At 40.0% G+C, this 25,156-nt stretch overlaps 1 protein-coding gene across 3 annotated transcripts in view; it reads right to left on the reverse strand.

The window, feature by feature from the left end:
• Positions 1–25,066, reverse strand: part of kcnab1b (potassium voltage-gated channel subfamily A regulatory beta subunit 1b) — a 32,762-nt gene extending 7,696 nt beyond the window's left edge. For 2 of the 3 annotated variants that reach the window (XM_026313311.1, XM_026313310.1), the window contains exons 1-7: positions 24,642–25,066; positions 10,637–10,680; positions 7,100–7,137; positions 6,356–6,435; positions 5,831–5,875; positions 4,419–4,463; positions 1,445–1,488 (exon numbers count right to left, since the gene is read on the reverse strand). In XM_026313311.1, coding sequence (XP_026169096.1) covers positions 1,445–1,488; positions 4,419–4,463; positions 5,831–5,875; positions 6,356–6,435; positions 7,100–7,137; positions 10,637–10,680; positions 24,642–24,898 — 553 coding nt within the window. In that variant the 5' untranslated portion in view covers positions 24,899–25,066. Of the gene's footprint in view, positions 1–1,444; positions 1,489–4,418; positions 4,464–5,830; positions 5,876–6,355; positions 6,436–7,099; positions 7,138–10,636; positions 10,681–18,941; positions 19,491–24,641 lie in introns of all 3 variants that reach the window. The other variant, XM_026313312.1, reaches the window with a different exon arrangement.
• Positions 25,067–25,156: the final 90 nt, after the last annotated feature.

Below are 25,156 nucleotides of genomic sequence, written 5' to 3' on the forward strand. Positions count from 1 at the left end.
CCTTCTCTTTCCCTCAGCTTTCAGTATTTGTTGGAGCAGCAGCATTAAATACTGAGGCGAAGCTAAGAGGTTGCAGCAAAGTATTGTGAGCAGATCAGTCCCCATTCACACACAGAAGACTAGATGAAAGATGAAAAGTGAACACAGGAGATTGTCACACAGGAGGACAGCAGAATAACAGAGAGACAAGGCAAAAGACACTCCTGCGCTCTTGAGTATGTGTGAATATGTGTGGCAGATTAGTGCCAGAGGCTTCATCATCATCATCACCCGCTAATCCCAGCTATGGGTTAGAACCACTTATTCCTTCTTCTGTCATCTGCACTCCCACAATCCCAGAAACACCCATTACATGGATGCTAATCTGAGCCTGCGCCGTCACCATGAGCAGTTTCTGCTGTCTCATGGATTAGCTGGAGCGTACTGGCTGTGTAGGGACTCTATATTTGGAACTGAGCAAAGATGTTGAACAACAAAACTATTTTACTGCAGTCTGCGATGAATAATGCAGTTAATTATGTGTTCCACGAAAGTCTCATTGAAATGATGAAACTGTTGAGGAATTTCTTTGTCCTTTGAGGAAATTGTTAAACATGCTTGCTGGTTGCTAGAGAGACTGTCTTTTTCTTGCTGTCATCTCAGCGTTTATGAGTCCTGATCTTTGTTATTAAGTTTTGACACTCCATCAAACCTAAATGTCTCTTTAAAAATCAAATTCTTAGACTGGTCTTTTGCTGGCCCTTACAAACAGTAGTAAGGAAGACGGTCTCAGCAAATGTTTTCTTCAGCCAGTTCATTAGCTTGTGGTGACATGTGCCAGACCAGTGGAAATGAGGACATTGCACCTTTCCCTCATGGATGCTATCTATCATCTGGACAGGCAAACTCTGCTAATTGCAGATGCCACCTTTCCTTCCCCTCTGTCTCACCTGCCCTCTCCTACTTTCACTTTATTATTCCCTGTTCTTGTCCTCCAGTCTTTTGTAAATGTATTCCCTTTCTCTTGTTGGGGGGGAGTTGCAGAGGCTGTGGTGAATGTTAATAACATAGGATTGAGCTGAGTCACTGCAGGAGGTGCATTGCGCTGTGGAGTGGATGGCAAGTTGCTTGGAAAGTGGGGTGGATCAAGCTAAAGGTATGAGATAAGGTTTGTCATTATAAGCTTTTGCAAGGCCATAATGCCTTTAAAAGAAGAGCAGAGGATACTTTAGATTTTCTACTTGCTCTGTGAGGTAACAGTTTTTTTTAACTACACTTGTAGTTTCATATATCACAAATAAAACTCCAAAATCAACTGGGTGCACATGCTGAGAAAAATCAAAGAGGACAGAGTCAGATGTGAAGAAAGGAGGAGGAAAAGAGATAAAAGAGGGAGATTACAGAGCTTTTCGAATGATGGGGTAATTTGAAGGACAATGCTGAGGGAAGGAAATCGACTTGTTACCTTCAATGATGTGTTTTCTGTTGAGGCCGCGCTCTGTTTCGGCTCTGCAATGGGAGGGAAAGAAGTGCATGTCTAAAGTGTCAACACACATTTATACACATATGCACAAATCTCATGAACTAAAACAGATCATTAAAGAAGATGCTGCATACATGCCTACAAATCACTGAAGAGAAATACACCCACTTAATGCTATGCATTATGCCCAGAGCTACGGAATAAACCCTGGCGTGTGTTGGGTAACACAACATTATTGTCACTGTCTCTTGTGATCACCTGTTTTATTCCTATGGCGTTCTACTTAACAAAGCTTAGATGATGTGCAAGGTGAAATCTGGGCAAAAACTGACACGTAGATGTGTAGACTAAAAGTTTCAAAGTCATAGCAAAGTAATGCAATAATACGAAAATGTACTGCATTTATTTTCATGTACTTGTACCTTGCATCATTAATTCAATATCATAGTTCTACTTCAGTAATGTTTAGAGAGAAATATTAAGCTTTTAACTTTACTACATCGATGCTATTTCTAGTTACAAGTTTTCACATGCCATTATGCTAAAGTCAGAGTAGAAATTGTTGCTCAACTTTTTACTACATGACCACTATAAATTCTTATATTAGCTCTATTTTGGTATGCACCAACTCCTGAGGCAAATATTTGGCTATTTAGTTACAAAATCATGCAAAATGTTCAGTAGTTACTTGCCAATTTTGTCTATCGGCTGAGCATACATTACATAGTGGGTTTAATAAAACTGTTTTGCTAGTTCATCTGAAAATGACGTTGATATGAATGGTAAGCCTAATCCAAAACAGCCGTGGGACCCTAAAACACCTGCAAATCTTCAAAATGACTGTGCGCTAAAGCTTTGTCAGTGGGTTTACACTTGTTTTCTCAGTTACCTCCAGATTTCCCCAACCCTGAAAATTCTATTAATCTTTTCCTTTCTCTGCCATCCTCCTTCCTGAGAATGTTAAGGTTATTTAAGGTAAAAATTAATCTACAAACGCAAAGATATTAGCTCTGTCCTCCACATTTTCATGTCTTATTGCCTCTTGTCACAATGAGTGCAACAGACAGTAAGTGTGCAAATAGTTGTGCTGCGGTGATGAGATGCTTGAAAACCCTTCCAGGCTCTCATAGCTCTCTCACAGATCACAGTTGGGGGTTAAGTTGTTGCTCTCTAAATCCACCTGATGTTGGTACCTTAAAAATAGTGTGAGAGAATGAACTTAAATCAAATGTTTACAATTGCCATACTTTACATCAAATAGCTACTTAAAAAGAGCACCAGAAGAAGCATGTGGATGTACCACTGGAGTTTCTCTTTCCTATGGCAAGCCATTTGAGCATAAATTCCATATCCTTGATATCAGATGTTCATGTCATACACTAGTTCAGTCTTTGTCAGAACTAGTTGGACATTTGATTGCTCTAGTTGGACATGTGATTGCACTAGTTGAACAAGAACCCTTACTAGTCACACTTTCTCAGCAACTAGTGGCATTTCTGTCCATCTAGTTCCAAGAAAGGCGTTACTACTAGTCCTCAGCTTTTTGATGTACTAGTGGCCCTCTGGACAACACTAGTAAGGCTAAAAGTCTTACTAGTTAACTAGTGTGCTGAAAGAACTGTGACAAGTTTACTAGTCAAGCATGAGTTTGGCTCACTAGTGAACTAGTGACCAGCATTTGTCTGCACTAGTTCACTAGTGAGGGCCTAAAGAATGCATACTAGTTAACTATCCATCCATCCATCCATCATCTATACCCGCTTATTCCTTAACCAGGGTCACAGAGATCTGCTGGAGCCTATCCCATCTCTCTTTGGGTGAAAGGCAGGGGTACACCCTGGACAGGTCACCAGTCCATCACAGGGCCACAACCCTGTGATGGACAACCTCACACACTCACACTCACTCCTATGGGCAATTTAGAGTCACCAATCAACCTGACCTGCATGTTAACTAGTGCGCAACATGCAGATGAAGTGGTTGGGATAATTACAAAATCCTTCATTCTGATTTGTTGGCATTTTAAATATTGGATTGGAGAGCTAATAGAAAGCCTTAAAGCCCGCCATCCATCATTAGCATTCTGTGCTACTAGTTAACTAGTGAGTATTTTGGATTTCACTAGTTCAACTAGTGGACATTTTGAAACTTACTAGTTAACTAGTTACATCAAAATGTATGTCACTAGTACAACTAGTGTGGTTTTAACTTCACTAGTTAACTAGTATGCATTGTTTAGCATGTTGGCCCTCAACTAGTGAGGATTTAGGCTCTCACTAGTGAACTAATGCAGACAAATGCTGGTCACTAGCCAAACTCATGCTTGACTAGTAAACTTGTCACAGTTCTTTCAGCACACTAGTTAACTAGTAAGACTTTTAGCCTTACTAGTGTTGTTCAGAGGGCCACTAGTACATCAAAAAGCTGACTAGTTGGGACTTTGGTCCTACTAGTGCAGTGACTGGCATTGCTAGTAATGCCTTTCTTGGAACTAGATGGACAGAAATGTCACTAGTTGCTGAGAAAGTGTGACTAGTAAGGGTTCTTGTTCAACTAGTGCAATCGCATGTCCAACTAGTGCAATCACATGTCCAATTAGTGCAATCAAATGTCCAACTAGTTCTGACAAAGACTGAACTAGTGTATGAAATGAACATCTGATATCAAGGATATGGAATTTAAGCTCAAACAGCTTGCCATACTTTCCCACAGTATGAGCTTGGAGTCTTTTTGAGACCCAAATACTTCAGCATGACAGTTAAAGCAGATATGACTCTTGGCAGTTTGGCAAGAAGGATGAGGAACGGTAAGAAGGGAAGGAAGAGCGGGTGAGAACATGTTGCTATGTATACATGTGTGTGTCAGTCATTTTTTGGAGTGCGTTCCTATGTCTGTGCGCGTGTGAACATCTAAGAAAGAAGAGACTGGGAATACACATTCACATGCACACACTTACTTTCCTCCCCAGTAAAGCTTTGTGGTGATGACCAGGCTGGATCTCCTGATGGAAGACAGACAGACCCATCACAAGGCCATAAAAAAGACTTTAAAAGGTGTGTGTGCACATACAATTGTATCTACCATGTTTACTTGTGTTTATGATGATATTAAATATTTACATAATGATGGGAAAGGAGCTAAAAAAGTGTCCTCCAATGACCTATCCTGCAGTGTGCAGTGGCAGATGGACTGCACCCCTTTACTTATCTAGTATGAAGATTTACAGAAGGACTCTCTTCTCAGAACTCTAACAAGATAGTTTTCTCACTGTAAAATTCCCCCTGCTTGAATAATTAAACATTTAGACAGATCCAGAGTTGATTGTGAAGGCAGGCAGAGAGCTGGCAGGAGTTGCTGAGAAAGACGACACACAAAAGGCATCTTATGACTGCAGTGTGGCACCACAAGCAGTATAGATTTAAGAAAGTGATATTTTCTGTGGAGCTCATACTCACCACCACCTGCTTGTTTTTTTCAACTGTGAGCCATGGCCATGAGCAAAAATTATGTTTTGCGTGGTTACAGATAATGAACTGATTTCATGATGAGATGGATGAGATGGATGCACATTTTGTAAATGTATGTTTACTTGAAAGCAGATATTTTCAAGTTTAGCACGATAGCATAGTATAATACTTTACACCAGGCGCGCTGAAACTGGGGTCAGGAGTCCCTAGGGGGGTCTTAACATAGATCTGAAGGACTGCAAGTTAATTAAAGGAGTATGAAAGACAGCATATTTCTATGTTTCTGTTGCACAAAACTATGTTCCTTTTCAGCCATGCTAGCAGGTCTGTCCTTTGTTCCACCCACCGAAAAGAGAAAAACTACTGGACAAGCAGAACATTTTTGGAGGATAAGCTCTATTTACTTCCATGACCCTCTGATTTTATCTTTAGCAACATCAGCAGGTTGACATTTTTAGTTATTAACTGGAAGATCTTGACAAATACTGGATGGTTATGACATTTGGTACAGACATTCATGGCTACTAGAAGATGAATTAACCTCATAACAATGTCCCCATGTACAAAGCACTGTCCATAAAAATATGGGTTCCTGAATGGAACAATTTGACAGCCTTGCAGACAGCCCTGACCCAACACTTTAGAAATGATAAACCGTGTCGCCAGCTGTGACCCAAGCTCTATCTCGTGATACAGCTAATGCTCCTGTAGCTGAAGGGCAGCAAATCCCTGCAAACAGGCTCCAAAATCACATGGAAAACCTTCCTCGAAGAATGGAGGCTGTCACAGCATTGCAATGATGGCAGTGGAAACATATGAGTGTAATGTTTGTGCATCTACGTACTTTTGGCTAAGCAGTGCAAGTGCACAAACACAATCCTTTAAACACACTACACTTTACCTCCAGCACTTTTTCTTGATGATGTTTCCCAGGATTATTTCTGCTCTTTAAAGAAAAAAACACATAAGAAGATGATGAGATTAGATATCTGGGTGCCATTTTTCAAAGAGCAAATAAGTGTGACCGTTATCTGCCACACATCTACAGCACGAGTACCAGATTAAAAATCAGAAGGGGCATAACATAAAAGATAAACCCCTCTTGTATTGTATGTGCATGAATCTCACCAGAAACTTTGAAATTAATATTCTAAAGCGTGTCCTGCATTATTCACCATGACAATGTCCAGACCTATAATGTTAGATTGAGCTATGAACATAATGAGGAGCCTCCACTGATGAATAGGATTATGTAAATCATTTTAGAGTCACAGCTACCTTTCATTTTTTGGCTTCCTCAGGTGAATAATTCCTGGTCTGGGGCTAAACCTTGTAAACATCTCGTGTCCTATGGAGAAAAGAGCTGACAGGACAAAAAGGGGCTCTGTGGATGCGAGATAGGTAACAAATCAGAGCCATCACTCACTTCCCCCCGGAGTAGACCTCAGCAGTGTCGAATAGATTGACCCCGCTTTCATAGGCGATAGTCATCAGTTGCTCTGCCACCTGACAAAAGACAAGAAAAGTTTTCACTCGTGGACCTTAACGTGGTATAATACACAAATTATACATTAAAGAAGACGGGTTGGGAAATTCCCTGAAGGAGTGCTAGGGAGTAAATCTGGTTGCTGCTGAGAGACAAATCACCAGGAAAACTGCATGAGCTGGCTGTTTACTGCTCAATATATTTTCCAGACTATTTTGACCTAGTTCTTGTCCCTACAGTTCCTTTAGAGCCACACATGTAAAGGCCAATTTTGTCATGATGAGTTTCTCTTCCCGTACTCAGCTCCTGTTTTGTTTTGGTGATTTTGTTTGTGTCACTGTGTGTCACTTAGTCCCAGTGGTCACTGAGCAGTGACGAGCTGTCCCCAGTTCACTGTTTCCCCTCTGCCAAAGTCAGGTCAAGGCACTGGAGGAGGTCTTCCGTCTAATAACTTATGACAGGGAAGAATAAGACCTGAACACTTGACCTGAACAACAGGGCCTTCACAATCTGGTGTGATACTTGGAAATGAATACTATTGACTGTTTGTTATACATCAAATTGTTCCTATGCAGGCTCCAAAGTGGGTGTTGCACATCTCACTGATTGTATTTGCAGGGTCTAAAATAATGAAAGCCAACATCTACTCATGAACTGGATGATGATGGATCTGACATACCGTACCTCATCAGACACCTGGCCTCCAAATGTTACCCATGTGCCTGTGGAAGGAAACATCAAAATCAGAAGTTTTGAACAAGCAAAAAGCAAACAAGGACATTTTTAATGTAAAACGACTCTCACTGCTTTGAGTTGTGCCTTAATTATTACTTTGACATTTTGGCATGGACACATGACAACATACGTCTGTCCTAAAGCTATCACAGCTAAATGTCAGGGTTGACTGTTTAGGGAACAGACTCACTGCCATATTTGCTTTTTGTGTTTTTATATGTAGAATTTTTATTCAGCTACAGAAAAGAAAAAAAACACTTTGTCTTTTTAGATATAAAGGGGATTTCTTTTAAATTCTACACAGGGCAGCTTAAAGTGTTTATTTCATTGAGAAGATTCCTAGATGTTATGTTAATTATGTACATTTATGTAGACAGAAAAATCATATTTCCAACATTCCTTTCACATCCATTCACCTGCAGAGCATCTATAGCAAACAAAGCATTTTTTTTCTTGTATGGTGACAGGTACTCTGAGTCATGTTTAGGCTTTATTCTTTTTTTCCTAATTTTTCTTGCTGCAGCTTTTGGAAACATATTTTTTTATTTGGCTCCAACTCTTTTTATCTTCTATAAATCAACTGGTGTAGGTAGATGCTACCTGTCATCTGTCAAACAAAATATCTTGCCTAGTTCTCATTTGTATAGATTAATATTTATATGGCAAAATGCAAAAATATGAAGGTTCATAAACAAAAATCCATAGCCCCAACACATATTATCAGAATCCCACAGTGGCTTATACTCTGATCATTTTTAGTGAGGCTATTTACAAACGGTCTTTCTTCTATCTGTCCCGTACAGATCCATCTATCCGCTAATGATATAGTGACCTATGCACTTGGTTGCACAAACCATCAAGCTGCTTCCAAACCTACTAATGCAATAAGCCATAATACACAGTGGCATCAAAAAGTACTAAGTATATTGTTATAAAAATCTTTTAATAATGTTCTACTCATCCCGATACAAACTACAAATGGAATTTGAGTTCATGGATGTAGGTGTTCGTGCTAAACCATATTTTGGCCCTTTTGTATGTAAAAGCATTAGAATTGGGTTTTCAACTTTAAATTTGTTAGAGACTTAAAGACCACCAAAACAGCTATGTCGAAAATAACTAATTTCATGTTTGTAGAAATAGAACACACTTCAGAAAACAGACAAACAGATTTCAGAGCTGTAGCATTTAAAATAATTACAAACCCCTGAGCCTGAAGAACTTGATAAAATATACTGATTCATGTCTTCTTTTTAAAATATTACATAATACTGCTCCTTCTCCACTTCAAACACTTATTACACAAAAATCAGGTCAGCAGAAGGCACAAAAATACATCATTACCATTTGAAAAAATGCCTTCAGTCAGTCAGCATTTTTATATCACCATGAAAACACAATACCTCACCACAAGTGGACATCTGAGCACTTACTGATATGTGCGGTTCTTTCACTGGTCAGTTGAGGACTGGTAATAATCTCTGTTCATGTCTGTCTTGGTGCAAACAGGCAGGCAGCACCTGTCATCTGTTAAAAGCTCAAATAAGCCTGCTAAGTAATAGCAGTATGGAGGCTATCAATAAACACCTATTTGTTCCAGGTCAAATTTTGCCTCAGATTGTGTGATGTCCTCTTACAGCATGTGTACACAAGTGAAAACATACATGACTGGAATGATGCACAGGAGAAGCAGTTCCACGTGGGATTATTTCTCTAAACACTAAAAGCTTAGCACAGTTTTTGTTAGAACTTGTATATTCTCCTCCCAATCTTCTGCTGCTTAATCCTGTCACACCCAGCTTTTTGTTATCGCCAACTAATAAGAAATATAGCAGAAGCTGTTGTTAAGTCTGCAGCCAACTGGACCAGAAGTGATAGCAGAATGGTGTAGGATCAGAATCATTTTCTAAGCTGGCAATAAAATGATCTGCTTCATTTGAATAAGTTTTGGCTACACAATTTTTAAAGAAATTCTTTGAATATTTGCTTATTTAAAGAGAGGATTGACAATGCTCACATGTCTGAATAGTAAACCGTTGGATAGTTTAGCTTAGCTTAGCAGACTTTTATTTGGACAGAGGTGGGCTAGTTGTTTCCCCGTTTCCAGCGTGTGCTAAGTTAAGCTAATGGGCTGCTATGGAAAGTGGGATCAGTCTTCTTATGTAACTCTGACGACAGTGACTATGTTTTTAAAAATGTCATAATTCTTCCTTTAAAATGCCATTTTGCAGTTACTATGAATCACTAAAACACCATCCATTCTCTATACCCACTCATTCCTTAACCAGGATCATGGGGATCTGCTGGAGCTCCCAGCTCTCTTTCAGGTGGAAGGCAGGGGTACACCCTGGACTGGTCATCAGGGCCACATAGAGACACACAAAGACAAACAACCTCACACACTCAGTCCTATGAGCAATTTAGAGTCACCAATCAACCTAACATGCATGTTTTTAGACTGTGGGAGGAAACCGGAGTACTCCACACACAAAGGCCAGGTTGCGAACCCAGGACCTTCTTGCTGTGAGGCAAGAGTGCTAACCACTCATCCACCATGCTGCCCTCACTAAAACACCGAAACCCAAATTTTAAAGCAAATTGTTTTGGTTCATGCTTCTATTCTCTATTTGTCCAATTCAGGGAGGTGGGCTGGAGCCAATCCATGATAACACTGGACAAGAGGTGGGGTATGCCCTTGACAGACCGCCAGTCTATCACAGGGCTCACAGATAGAGACAGACAAACAACCACACTCACATTCACACCTACAGTCACCAATTAGCCTAATCCCAAAGTGCATGTCTTTGGACTGTGGGAGGAAACTGGAACACCTGGACAAAAATCCCACACAGACAAGGAGAGAACATACAAACACCACAGAGAAAAGGCTGTGAGGCGTGAGTGCTAACCACCGCACCTGGTTTGAAACAAATTCCTGGAAGATGAAACATCGCCTCTCGGCTGTGGCGACATTATAAAAAATAACGAAGATGAATAATTCATTCATTCATAGATTTTCAGATCTGCTGTGGGCCTTGGCAGCACTGTGCCATTCTTGTGTTTTAATAAGTTATTTTGTCTTCAGAGACACACCCTAATCAAGCAACTTGGCACACATATGCTGCAATACGGCAAACACTCATGCAAAAAATGTACTAAGTGAATCAGTCAGACAAATGAAAGTGTTTATCCTCTGGTGTGCATTGGATATGTGTGATAATTAAGCAAGTTGTTTGCTAAAACCAGTGCTAATGATTAAATAGCAAAGTACTCTGCATTGTCTCTGATGACTTTCTGTAAATATGAAAAATGCATGAGGTTTAGAAAAGGGTGAAATGATATAATAAAATTTAAAAGACTATCTTCTCTTCTGCTTCACTCCTTTGTAGAGGCTACACTCTCTCTATACTCACAAATGAGCTGAATTTGCACACGGATGAGTCTGAAATTACACTTTAGTTTTTAAAGCTAATTTACTATACTTACCGAGACCCAGACATGAAACACGCAACCCAGACTTCCCCAGGTTCCTACGAAGAAAGACAATGATTAACAAAGTCAGCACTGTTAATGTCATCAGTCAATTGTGATTGCATTAACTAGGTGCTTGTATTTGACTTTGTGTAGACTTTCTGTCTACACAAAGTCAAAGTTGAAATCTATAATTTTTTTCCCATTATAACTGGATATGCCAATACTTGAGCTGAAATAACATGCAACATTTTTTCTTTTGTGGAACATACAATGTAAGCTAAAAAGTCAATAGTAATTCTGGGGTTTTACAATAACAATGGCTCATTGCTTTTCATGTTCGATTGAGATGAATTCACTGAATATGAGAGTGAACTTTATCATACCTGAAATCAGAAATGAGTGATACACAGTGGAGAGGCTTGATTCACTCATTAGTACTGAGAACAAAGAGTCCCTCTAGTCATAACTAAAGAAAATCAAATTACTGTGTGTACTTCAGCAATGTGATAAGTATAGTACACTACATTTTGACAAGTGTTGCCCTTTCTCTCTCGCCCCTAATTCCTCTTCTTGTTTGGAAACTTCAACATCCTTTTACAGTGGGGAGTCAGTCCTGAGGCTTTTTACTGTTACTGTCTTCCCCACAAAATGCAGACAAGCTCCACGCTCTAAAGCACTGAGGATTTCTCATATCAGCATTTTTTTTAAACATAGCTCCTCACAAATACATTCTTCCCTTTGTCCTTCTCTATGCTAATTAACTGTACAATGGTACACCTCCTGATACATGTCTCCCAAGTAACAGTCAATTTACATCCAGCTGATCAGAAGCCATGTAATACAGCACTTTCTTCTGTCTTGGAAGATAAACTAAGACATTAGAGTTCTTGCCACCCTCGACTCAGGCTCTCAACCCTCCACTTCACGTCGAGTTTTACAATCTGTGCCACATCAAGTCCAACTGAGAGGGGAACTCGTGTGGTGCAAACCTTTAATGACTTAACAGTGACAATAGCAGCAAGAGAAGATCTTCCTCTAGTCGCCACAGATGTTTTCCTTCAGCATGATGTGCATGGACTGTAGGTGAAAGAAAACTGTGACAAACGGATTACCAGTCCAGCAAGGGTAGCCAATGTCATCGGACACAACTAACAATCTGAAGCAAAGGCTTTGAAACTGAGACATATTCGTGTGACACAATCATCGAGGCCACATGGTCACACTATGTCACTATCACAGGGACCACACTTCATCTTGAGAGGGCAATATATTTTTAAATACTTATTTCCTGTGCCTACTAGTCAGTTTATCACGCATTTACTCATTTTAACAAATGAGGTTGTAAATAATGCCAGCAGTTGCTCTTGTGTCTAACATCTAATGGCCTATGCAGGTCAAGATGAAGACAAACTAATCTGAGCCCATGCTATCTAACCATGCCCTCAGCCAATTCAATTAGGTGTCCAGCATGGGGAAGCATCAGTCAGTTTGTCAGTTTGAGCTGCCAGGTTAAAGGAGCAAAATGTGTAAATGAATGTGTTTACATACAAACACTTTCAGCAATTGGAAAAACGTAAGGATTTTTTGATGTACTGCAAAATGAGTACAGTGATAATAATAAAACAAGTGAAAACCATCTCACTGCAGTTACAAATCGTGGGATGGGTTGATATGGTGGAGGAGTCTGGATATTATATCCTCCGTCTCTCTGATGTATTATAGAGTGGGAGCTCTGATCCATGAAAATGTGGGGGAAGGGCTTCAGTATCAGTTAGACGTGTGATACTGAGTGAATCTGTGTGTTTGGTCAGGGGTTACTCACCAAAAACTGAGTTGATGTTGAGGAATGTTCACTCCAACATTTATTGAAAGTCACTGTGAGTAAATTGTTTGCATAAAGCATACATACAAATAACTGTATATCATGCATTCAGTAGCATAGGTCTTCATTGATACTGTTTTCACTCCTATGCACACTATCCCTACAATAAACAAACTTGCCAGCACTTTCCATTTCCAAATAGAGCTGGCTTTGCTTTAAAAATGCTAACTTTATTTTTGGAGATCCTCCATTAGCTAAATTTGTAGCATTAGTGTGCTGTTTTAAATGGTGTCTTAATGATAGGGCAAAAACAAAGCCCCCAGAGAAGCCGCCTAGTTTGTGTAATCTTGTTGCCACTGTTTTTCAGGGAGTCAGGAAGCAGCCGCATCAGCTATACCTGATTATTACCTACACAGTTTGCTTGAGTATTAATAGATCTGTGCAGGTCTGGGCTGTAGGTGCACACTGCTAGGAAAGCTAACGATTTAGGGCATTACAGGATGCCATTTGCGACAAAGGATAGAAAATGAATAACTGTGTTTAAGAGAAAATGTATGTGGGAGACACATATATCATTTTTAGATTTTTTTTTAAATGCTAAAATAAACATGCTGAGGAAAGGACAACTTGTCTACACGAACTTGCATATAAACAACTTCGCAAGCCAGTGAGTGTGGCTCGGCCCCTCATGCTTGGATGGTGCCCAAAAGAAGCCTTGAAGTAAAATGACAAATGAGTCATTTGAAGACACCCCCTCACACAATCCTGTCACCACTTATGAACATCCTGCAAGCTGCTACTGTATGTAGACCATTCTATTCTTAGTGGATCCCCAGTTGAAATAAAAATATCAAATGAACATCTGGCTGATATATTGTGCTTAAATCTTTGGAGGAATGACCTCTTATTGTAGGATGGTGCATTCTCCCCTTGGAATGCGTTTATATGCCTCTTAAAACACATTGGGGCATTTCTCATCATTTATTTCCTGTTCCTGGATAGTAGACAGTTTGAAACAATATTTGTCAGCGAACACTTTTGTCAAGGTTGTGAGTAAACAGATAAAACTCCTCACTCGCTGGGGATTAATGTAGACAAAGCAAACCCACACAAGTCAACCTCCATGGGCGGAAGGATTAGACAACACCCACCTCCTTGGTTCCCACCGCTCTTCCGATGGCAACAATGAGGTTATCAAAATAGTTTAATGTAGGGGAGAAAGGCGGGTCATACTCTAAATATATCATGTGGGCGGGAAGAAAGTAGAGAAGTGAAATCAAGGACTTTGAGGAAAAAAATGAATAGATTCTGTATGAAAGAAATGCTGCAGCTGAGTTGCTGGGGGAAAAGATTGCAGATGAAGCCCATAGGCTGGAGAAGAGGAGCAGACGGTGCTATAAAGAGGGGGAGAGAGACGGAAACCGAGAGACACTAGCAACACTCTGAGGCCTGCAGAGTTGCAAGTCCAAGCCCCAAGTCTAAGCAGCTCAAACGCCCTCTACAGATAAAGAATTCTATATGACACACAATGGGAAATAGGAAACGACAGCCAGCTCCCTGCAGCGCCTTGCACAAATCTCGTGTTTGTATGGCTTGTGCGTGTGAGTGTGTGTGAGTGTTTGTGCAATAAAGAGCCAGAGTCTGGACACGACTTTATATTTTGTTATTTCCATGGGGCTGAAGTTGACATTGTTTCATTTTTTGTTATACACGGAGCCACAGAAGAACTCTTTGTATATACAGACTGTTATTTTCACTGTGTTCTGGTAGCCTATTCAAAATGCTTGGACATTTATTTTTCTAAACTATAATTTAAACATCATATGAGGAAACTCCAGTGACTGATGGGTAGAGATTCTCTCACAGAATAACTGTATTTTAGGCTGGAGACACATGATTGAAGCTAGTGGCCTGTGGGTTGATCCTGTATTGAAAAACATGTGGGCAGATCTGAAGTGCTTGATTCGGTTACTCTGCAATGTGGAAAAAATATCATAGTAACCAGAAAACCTTCATACAAATCTGAGTGAAAGTATGTCACAGTATCTTTTTAGGTATAGGTTAAATCTACCGTTATGAGTCAAGATGAAGTGTTTTTAATTGATGAAATGTTACTTTTAGGTAGATATTTAAATATTTTAGAAATCATTCTTAACGAAATCTGACTATACAATTACTTTCTAGCTTTGATGTAAAGATCACTAAAGTGTGCCAGAATTGATGCTAATATAAAACCCCTGGGTGTGATTACAGCAATGATCAACATATTTTACATGTCTAAAGCCCTAACTTCTGATGCAGAGCATTTTCTTAGACCTTACAGCACTTCAGTGATGTAACTGTGTGTTAAATTACATTTCATACACTTAAACTAGGAATAAAGGAAGTTTAAGATAGATTTTTTAATAATATACATCTTTGTCATAAATACACAGCAGTGTTTTCTCTGTTCAATTAGTTCCAATTATCTAAAAGATTAGTCTGTTTACATAGACCACTTAAAAAGAAGAAGCCAAAATTACATTTGCAAGGCTACACTATTATAAAACCATTATGCTTACTGAAAACCATTTTAGCTGTGACCTTTAATTAAAATGCAAAGTCCATGCATACTTTCTAGCTGTTTAACTGCGAGACTGGGCGATTCTTATCCTCAGGGGATTTGTTTGGTCTTTAGGCAGAGTGGAGCTCCATGCTACACCTTGGCTCATATTATTGGACCAACACATCACAGCGGAAAGGCTAAGAAAGAGCTGAAGTAAATGATGTTGGAATGTAAAATACATCTATTTTACTGAAGGATGGTGAAGACTATGCAAGATGAAAAACTGCACAAAAACAGCAACTCCCATAGCTGGAAGCAGGCTGCCAAAATAGCTTGTCTCTGACTGAAAACAGAACGATGGGCTCTGTGAGTGCAGGCATGCGTGAAATCATGCAAACACACACGCATGTGTGCACACGCATGCACCTGCATATGGACCCACATGCCCAAAGTTCACTATGAAACATGAATAAAAACACACCAGAGCACCAGCTAAGCAAACTATGATTTATGGCGCATCCATCCTGACAAGTGCCACAGCAGCCGAATCTAATATCTGAGAATATCTTTTTGTGGGCAAGCAGATATAGGAATTGGAATGGCATCAGTGGCTGCTAAAAAATGCAAGGTTCTGCATAGTCCTTGAATACAAGTGTATATACTGTATACTCTGTCTAAACCCACAAAACAATGCTGAGTTGCTGCTTCATATCCTTGCACCAAATTGTAATGAAAATGTCCTTGACTGGCCTGATTAAATGCCTTAACACATGGGAAAAAGAAGGCATTTTCTCACTTTGTGACAATAAAATCATCCAAGTCATCATCAATTTCAAGACTTCAAGACTGAGCAGGAGAAATTATACAAAAAAAAAAAACTCACTTACCACCAGTAGTTCTGCTTTAAGGCCACTGTTTTATAAAACAGAGAGACTCAAAAGAAGGAAAGATTTTTAATTAAGACTCAAGCTGGAGGCAGAGAGGAGTCATTCATGAATGCACGAATGACATTCGCTTTGGAGCTGCCTCACACAAACAAAAGGGATGGAAACTCCCACAGTTTCCTCCAAAACTTTTTTCAGCAAAAGTGTGTGTAACTTCGCAACACAACAAAGCGTGGAATACCTTGAAATGACTAGTATGAACCACAGTTTCTTCCATGTGTATGAAAAAAAAAATCGCTTTATATGCTTACATTTTTCTATTGCTCACACTCTGAACACAGATGTGTACACAGCAGAGGATGCCTCTCTCAGCTGGACACTGATATGCCTGCATCTAAAAGAACCAACAGAAGAGATTTTCGCATGCCCATCTGCAGCACAGCTCTGAACCAGCCAACCGTAATCTTCCTGGACTATCAAAAGGCCTTCTGCTGCCTAATGAGCATTATGAACTTTAATCCAGGCAACCAGGGGCTCCTACCATGAATTACAACTAATCTGCAGAATATATGAAGCCAGCAACAGCAGCATGTTTTGTTACATCATGTATTTTCGCCTCTATGTTTAACGTTATAGCAAGCAGGTGACCACAATTTGAACTACTCTATATTTAGACTGCAATAACAATTAAAATGCTGCAGATGTTAGTTTATTGTTAGTATGTGCTCATTCACTCTGCACACTAAATTTTCTGCTTCCACTTGCTGCACTTTCAGGTGTCCCACTTGTACAGCCTCAGTGCCACAGACATCAAACACACACACATGCGTGCGCTCATGTATGTAATGCAATTTGCCAAAGCATATACCCACAATGCAACACACTCTATGAAAAAAAAAGTGCTTTCATTTGTTACCACATAAAGAACAGCACAAATTTAGTCGTCGACTTGGAGGACTCTCTCTTAAGAGAAATAGATTCGCAGAAAGTGTTACAACAATCCACTTTAAATGAACCTTCCTGCTCTCCGTTTCTCTGTTATTTTCTCTTTCTCTACTAATGTAATATTATACTAATTATACTAATACTATTATTTCTGAACTCAAAAGATTTTGAGTCTGGTGTTTAGAGAGAAACATTAGTAGAGAAAGAGAAAATATCCAACAGAGAGAAGGAAGGTGATGTGACAGATGAGGTTTTTCATCCAACATTTGCTTCTCTGTGGTGAAAATAGATTTGCTGAAAGTTTGGAGCAAATTTTACACCTTGAATCCTCCACCTGTTTTCAAAGGAAGCTACAAGAATGAGTAAATCTTCATGCTACAAGCTAAAATAAACTACAGACATATTTTGGAAGCTGCCCATTTCGCATCAGTACTGAAGAATAGTTTTCTCTAAGTAAAGTGACAGTGGAACAAGCAACGTGGCTCCTGTGTCTGGAACTTTTTAAATGAGCTAAAGAGTTGAAAAGTGCAATAAAATGTCAAAATCAATTTTATCCTGTAATGGAAAAAATCTTTTGTAAAAGCTGAACACGTGTAGGACAATGGAGCCATCAGGCTTGTTTGGTGCTGGGAACAGATTGAAGTTGGCCATTTTAATGTTGTTATGGAAACGAGATGGGATTGTGTGACAAGCAGACACTTATCACATTTAGCTGCTCTGCATCCAATCTACCCTGATTCTGCTAATTGCCTCTTTTCTGTGAACTGACCCAAGCGTGTCAATTTTCTCTTTCATTCAATCTGATTCCCCCACCACCCCCATTTTGTTCTTCCTTTTTACCTTTCAGCTCCATCCCTTCTTTCTCTAAGCCTCTCTGTGTCGGTCTTGATCCTGACCCTGTTAGCGATGATCACACCCTCTCTAGCGAGTTAACGGTGTGAGGTGAAAACTACTATTTTGCTCCTGCGGTCTGAGGTAAGAGCCCACTCACTCAGAGAAGAGAGCATTGTTTATTTGGCCCTGCCTTGTTAAAACTCCCACACAGACACACATGGAGAGATCTGCTGCACTTTCCAGAATGTACTGTATGGTCGCAGCCAGTTATTGAGAACTGTATGTGGCACAGTCAGACTATTAAAACTAATACTGGTAATATGGAACAAACTCATCAGAGTCCTTGAAGATCAAACCCAAGCTTTTATAAGGTGAGGTTTTATGCTACACAGAGTGCACTGCTAACACCAGTTTTATTTGTTTTTACCTGTATTATTGGTAATATTATCTCAATTTCTCATGTGCATTAAGTTACAGTGTTTTACTACTTTTTGCAGTATTAATATTTTTACCATATTAAACCTGTTTCCAGGTAATCCACATTGATTAACTTATAAGTCATTGTCTTATTTTTTCTGATGCAGCTATGCTATGTTTGTGACATGTTACTTTTTGTGTATTATTTGGTCATTTCATTATGTGGCAAAATTATTATATATTATATTAATACCTCAAGTCTATATTGAGTCAAAGGATAAGAGATAAGACTCCATGTTGAAATTGGTCTACAATTAAAAGCAATATGCCCCACTAAAAAGAAGCTTTTAATATAATTTTTGCATGCTTCAAGAATATTATATTTTTTGTATTTTTATCCATCATTACCAAACCAAAATACTCCGCTCTACTCCAAACAACCCATACTGCCCCAGATAGTGGTTCTCCACAGACACTATTAATTTGGAATAATTACAGTATATTAATTTGCCAAAAAAATCTACATCTTGGAAAAATATCTGGTTTTTTTTCTTCTTCAAAACATACACAAGAGGACATTTCACACCCCATCCCACTCATCACCTGTCACTGCTCATATATCTTCAATATCTCCATCAGGGCTTTTAAAATTTTTACAGTCTTTTCATTTTAAGTTTTTCTAATTGCTCATTTATTGTGTTGTCATTCATATTTATTCATTCATTTTCTTTCCCTCACGTTAAGTGTAGTGGCAGGTTTTTCACAGCATTTGTTGAACAGAGAAAACTAAAATAACAAAAGACACCTCCTCTATCTTCTTCACTTTACTCTCTACTCACACAGTTCCCATTATCATGTTAGTCTACATACCGGTACTTCATCCCAGTGAGTTTAGCAGTGGACTCCTTGAGGTTGTGGTGGTAGCGGTGGGTGAAGGATCCCAGGCTGCGAGCTATCAGGGCCACGGTGCGAAAGCGAGTCCGGGCCTGGGTGGTCGTGTTTGGGCTGGTTGCGTTCTGCTTGCTGTGCTCACCATTACGTGGAGCCTTCAGCCCGTGGTCCGTACACGCAAAAGACACCTGCATGGCTGTTGATAAATGCTGCGCCAAGATGAACAAGTCTTTATTTATGTCCCTAAACTATTGGACAGTCCTTGTTTCTGTCCCTGGAATACAGATTTTGTCCTTGCTGTTTTTATGTAAAGTTGAAAGTCAGTGGTCCAAGCCAGTTCTGCCTTGTGCTGCTGAATCTCATATGGAAAACAGCAGGAGGATTGGTAGGAGCATGAAATTGTTCAGTTTGTTTTAAGAGAAAAATCTCAAGCTGATTTTACATCAAGCTCGAACACAGGAGCAGCAGCGCAGTTCTGGTCAGTGTGTGAAGAGCTGAGATGGGGATCCTGAGCCGGTCCGACTCCACCTAGAAATATGAGAGAGGATGGAGATGGAGGGAGAAGGATGGAGGAGAATAGGTACTGCATGAGTCGTTAAAAGAGTTGCCCAATAAGAGGGAATGCACTTGTGTGGTAGAGAGGTGAGGGTGTGACTAGTAGAAAAAAAATCTCCTGCTAAACACAAAGATGTTTGGCTTTAGAAAAACCTGGAAAACCTCTTTGATTTTGATGCTGTTTTGTCCAGTGTCCAGTCCTTCTGCTTTCATCCCTAAGTTGCTTCGATGTGGCAAAATGAAGAATGAGAGTAATTTCATCTATCATGTTTTTCGTTTTCTTTCCACTTTTCAAATTCTGTCTGTTGCTTTTTCCAGATAATTCTAGTTCTGTTTACAAAGCCTGCCTTTAATGCCTCTCATAATGCCTTTCTCTTTAGGATGTCTAGAAGGTTTTGTCAGTCTGCCAGGAGTTGTGGGTGTCTGGGGAGTCTTTCTCCCCCTCCAACCGCAGCTAAGCCTTTTAGTCAAACACCTGGAATGGGAAGAGTAACACTGCACCGCCACACACACACACACACACACATGCACACATCCTAATATGCGCACATAATCACAGACACCCTCTCACTCCTGTCATACATCTTAAAAATAAGGTCATGTTGTCACAGCAAAGCAAACACTACACTCACAAGTCTTCTGTAGCAATCACCTGCATTCTCACCCACTTACTGTACAACACACATTCTGTAGAAACAAAAAACAAATCTTTACTGATAAAAGTGTTCTTACACACAGTGAGTTGTCAGCACACGCTGAGAAGCAAGGATGAGGCTGGATGAGACCCTTGATTGATGTATGCCCTTCTACAACTTTTAGAGGAATCAAGCAAACAGAGGTCAAACAAAGATCTGCATCCCAACAGAAGAAGCAGCAGCGTTCCCAGGAGCTGTCCTCAAACCCGGAAATCAGTCTCGTCCCGACTCCAAAGTCCTCCTTTTATGGTCCCCAGCTTTGCAGCAAGAATGCTCTGTTTGACAAAGGGACCCGGGTATGGTAACAGACTAGCGGAGAGGAGGAGGAGGAGGAAAAAGGAGCATGCATGGTACCTCACTTCAGGGAGTAGAGGACAGATGCAGTGAGGAGGCGAAAAGCAGCGCGTGTTGAGCGTAGAGAGAGAGTGAGCCAGGCACTGAATGAGGGGAGAGAGACAGTGTGTACAGCTTACTGGCTCTTACTGACTGGCTGAAAGAACTGCAGTGTTTTTCACGATGGCGCCACGCACTCATAGATGGAGCGAGAGGAAGAGAGATAGAAGTATATTCTGAATGGAGATCAAGGGAACTGAGTTGATGTTTGTGTGCTCATTTGGAAATCACCTCAGGATGTTATGGGGGCATATTGTGATTGATTATAGTAACATGCATGTGAACGTCATAGGCATACTCAACTGTAAACCACCTATGAAAATCTTTAGTGGCTACCACGACTTTCTGTTGTCAACCATTACAATATATGCCTTTCTTACACTGCAGTATGATCTTTACAGTAATAAGCACTTACTTCCAATTTATGACTCATGACATATTCTCCAAGCACTTTCTGTTATGTACAGTGAAAAAAATACAAGCTATAGTTTATTTCTGATTCCAAGAAGAATAAAGGGAGACCAGCTATGACACTGACATCTCAGACAAGATGTTAAGTAAAAACCATCTGAAGTGGCATAATGAAATAAACCATAAACCAGTGTTCAGGCAGCAGACCATCTTACTTTCCTCCCCCACTGCGAAGTAATGTGACAATGCAGGATTTCATCATTCATTGAACATCCATGAACCTTGAGGCCAGCACAGTTTTATTTATATCTTTGCCATTGGCATTTGATAACCGAAAAAAAAAAAAATGGCTAAAAGCGGTTTTGGTAGGGCCCTGTCATTTTTGATGCCCAGGTTGGCATCTGAGCCAGACTGAGCGTTTAGGAGGTAGTATTGCTTAGGATGGTGGGTCAGATTTTGTGTTGCATCATTTCAACCTTTAAAACACCATTCAAACTCCTCCCCAGGCTTTCCATTGAGGATTTGGAGTCACAGATCAAGCAGGAAATTACCCTGATCGGATTTTCAAGGATATTTTCAAAGATTTTGGAAAGCTCCCTCCAGAGCTTTTACAAAACTGCTTTCACAGCCTCGGTAGTACCCCTCATGACAGGAGAGCTGAATCCTGATGTGTAAAATCAGTGGACACAATATACACAAATCTGAAATTTTCTCTGCCTGCCAGCAAACACTGCTGTGGCTTGATCTTGTTGTCTTGTAATGCAATGGAGAGGTAACTGTTGGACAGAGTTACAAATATCCCTCTAATGTCACCATCACCTCCAAGGCTACAACTTCCTCCCTGTCGATCCCATTTAAAAGTGTGTCAGTCAAACGTGTCAACTATAACTGTTACATTCTGGTCAGGAATACCCAATGGACAATAACGCTGTTACCCTGAGGCAAACCAATCTGCCCAAACTGGCTAAAGTTTTGAAACTATGCTGCTCACTGCATCACTATCATGGCTTGGCATTGAAGAGCCTGATAAATCCAATCTACAGTAACCTAACCCTGGATTTCCCACAGTTTGGAACATCTGTCGGCACAGCTTGATAGCACTGAGGATGTATCACAAAAATACTGCATCTATTTATACACAGAACTGTTTGCATATTCATAATAGCCATGGCTTTCTAAATAAAGCCTTCATTCGCATTGGAGCCCATGTCACATAATTACAGCCCTATAGAAAATCTACTGTTTGACTAAAAGATTTTTGTGTTGAAGATTTTACTGTTGTGTTCAAAGGCTATTCAGTGTCTAATGGATAGTCCTCCTTATCAGCTCTAACCTCCTGTAGAGAAAATGAGAGATAATGAGGGGGGAAACCTTTCCGAGCAGTGTCTGACGTCACGACTGCAGCAGCCTCTGCTCAACCACTTCTTTTACTCACTATTTTTCCCCACATTCCCATTTTTGTTCCCATCTTCTATCCATGTTATCTCCTTTCCCTCATGCCCCTCTCCCATCTCCCCACTCTAAATCACCATTGAACACCACTCTCTTTCTCTCTCACTCCAGGTCTGTGCTGCAGATTTGAAAGGGGAGTGCAAGCGCATTATGACGCACTGCACGTACAGCACCACAGAGAAGAATCGGGTGGTTAATCTGCCTTAATAGGGTGGTTACACTCTATGTGAAGACATAGCGGTCACAGTTATTAAGCACTACAAATTTCACTCTGGGCCAGCAAACACGCATGAAAGACTGATGAAGAAGCTTGACACTGAATTTGACGGGAGGGGCCAATATGAGGTTTTGAATGTGAATGTAATGTCGCCGTCATCTTCATCAACACCATTACCACATAAGGAAATTGCGGTACTTTAGCATCAGCACCCAAACCATCAATTTTATCATCTACTTCATCCTCATCAATATTTATTTACAGTAGTGATAGATGCAGTGCTGATAAAGTGTATGTCTACCAGCTGAATTTCAGCCTCAGGATAAAAGCTCACTTTGAACTTTCATTGAAAGCAAACTGTCTCATCCTAAATGACTCAGAGGAATGATTACATTCATTAGTTTAACAAAAGAAAAATAGAGCAAATAATGCAGTATGTCATTACAGTGTTTAGTGAGGGTTATACATAGATACGTGTAGAAATCTTTCACCTGTTACGGCGCAGGGAACAGTTATCATTACAGAAATAATTTGACATTTTGAGAAATACTGATTTTCTTGCTGAAAGTTAGTTGAGTAGAAGTCTGTACACTAGATCTGAAGCTACAATCAGCAGAAATACTTGAAATAGGGAAACATTTGGTGGGACTGTCTAAAGTTAAGAAAATCTGTCAAGCAGCACCTTCAAAGATCAATAATTAACATATTACATTTTGTTGGTTTAATATCTACTTGGAAAAAAAGCATAAAATGTCAAAGGAATCACACTGAAAGAAATAATCCAGCAACCCCTGTAAAACTATTAATTGTCCATTTCTGTACATAAAAACAAACTTACAAGTTAAAGAAGTTTGACATTTTGGGAAGCACACTTATTTGTTTTCTTGCAGAGAGTTGCGAAAAAGACTGAAACCACTGCTAAATACCTGCCACCCACAGCCAGCTAATTAAACAATGACTGGGGACAGGAGGGAAAAAAGATAACTTGGCTTTGTCAATAAGTAATAAAAAAATCCACCTAACCAACACCTCAAAATCAATTAACATTAACAATAATCAATATATAAAAAAAGAAATGGTAAAATCAACAATAAAAGTCACAAGAACTTCACAGTGCCCAGCCAAAATACAGCCCAGCAGGTAATTCCCCTGTAAAATCACAAACTGGGGGATTGACCCTTAAGCTTTAGCAACAAACATGTCACTAGTAAAGTATAAGGATGCTGGTATTGGCAGATTAGTTTTAGCAACTTTAGATAGAAACAGGCTGTTAGTTATTATTCTTTACACACACACACACACACACACACACACACACGCACACACACACGCACACACACACACACACACACACACACACACACACACGCTGAATTTAATTTAACTGGACTAAAAAAATCACTACTCCAGTCAAATCCTTGCTCTTTGTCAATGAAAAAAATGTTACATTTGAGCTAATGTCACTCAGATTACTGATATATCTGATCATTATTGCTGACCGCTCACTCCCTTTCTGTGCTATGACAATCAGCCCAAACTGGAGGACTTTATTACAAATTCAACTCCTCAGTCCCTCCACAGTACTGAAACCCGCAAAAGTCACTGACGACACTGCAGTATGCCTGACAGAGGCATCATGTGCCTTAAATTTCAGGTCTAATTACAGAGGGGAATTCGTTGTGCTAAGACAGACACTTCCTTATCAGGAGATAATGAAAGCATTAAGTATTTAACAGGGAGCCTGCTGGGCAGAGTTAAACATTAATCCTTAATTCCAGTGCTTAATAAACGATATCAGTTTAAACAAGCTGACAAACAGGCTGCTGTTTGCCTTGACTGGGCTCAGGCTAAATTCACATTTATTTCAGTGGATCAAAACAAATGACACATTTGCAGCATTTACCTGAGTGTGCTAAAATATAAACTTTTTGAATGTTTCTTTAGAATATATCCTACCTGTACACCATTCTGGCACAAGGTTGCGTAGACGTCTGAAAAACATGGCTGTGTACATGAAGAAGCTCCTTGAAACTCTGCTGTTCTTGAGGTCTGCAGGCTTCAAAACTTCCTGAAGGGCAGCTGGTGGGGCTGGTGGGGTACACCCTGGTTCCTGCCAACTGCCTCTGCTGGATTAAACTGGGACAGCGTTCCAGCCTCGGCACCCCTCTTTGCCTGAGCACGGGGATCTCACTGCAGGCTGCCTTGAGATACATGTTTAGATGAGGCTTGTCTCCTGAGGGTTGATGGGACAATTTCTTTTGACAGCAAACCTCTTTCAGTATTCAGCTTTTAGTATTTAGTCATCCCGTGGAGAGGATCTGTATTAAAACACCTTTATGTAAGTGCAATGCAATGCTGGTAATTCAGGAGTAAAGGGAATATCTGTTTGCTGGAGAGAGTCAACAGAGTGATTGGGATTAATAACCTGACACCACTTTCATAGGGATATCAAACAAAGTACACACGTTCAA

This window comes from Mastacembelus armatus, chromosome 17 (genome assembly GCF_900324485.2).
Source record: "Mastacembelus armatus chromosome 17, fMasArm1.2, whole genome shotgun sequence".
In the NCBI taxonomy this organism is placed as follows: Eukaryota; Metazoa; Chordata; class Actinopteri; order Synbranchiformes; family Mastacembelidae; genus Mastacembelus; species Mastacembelus armatus.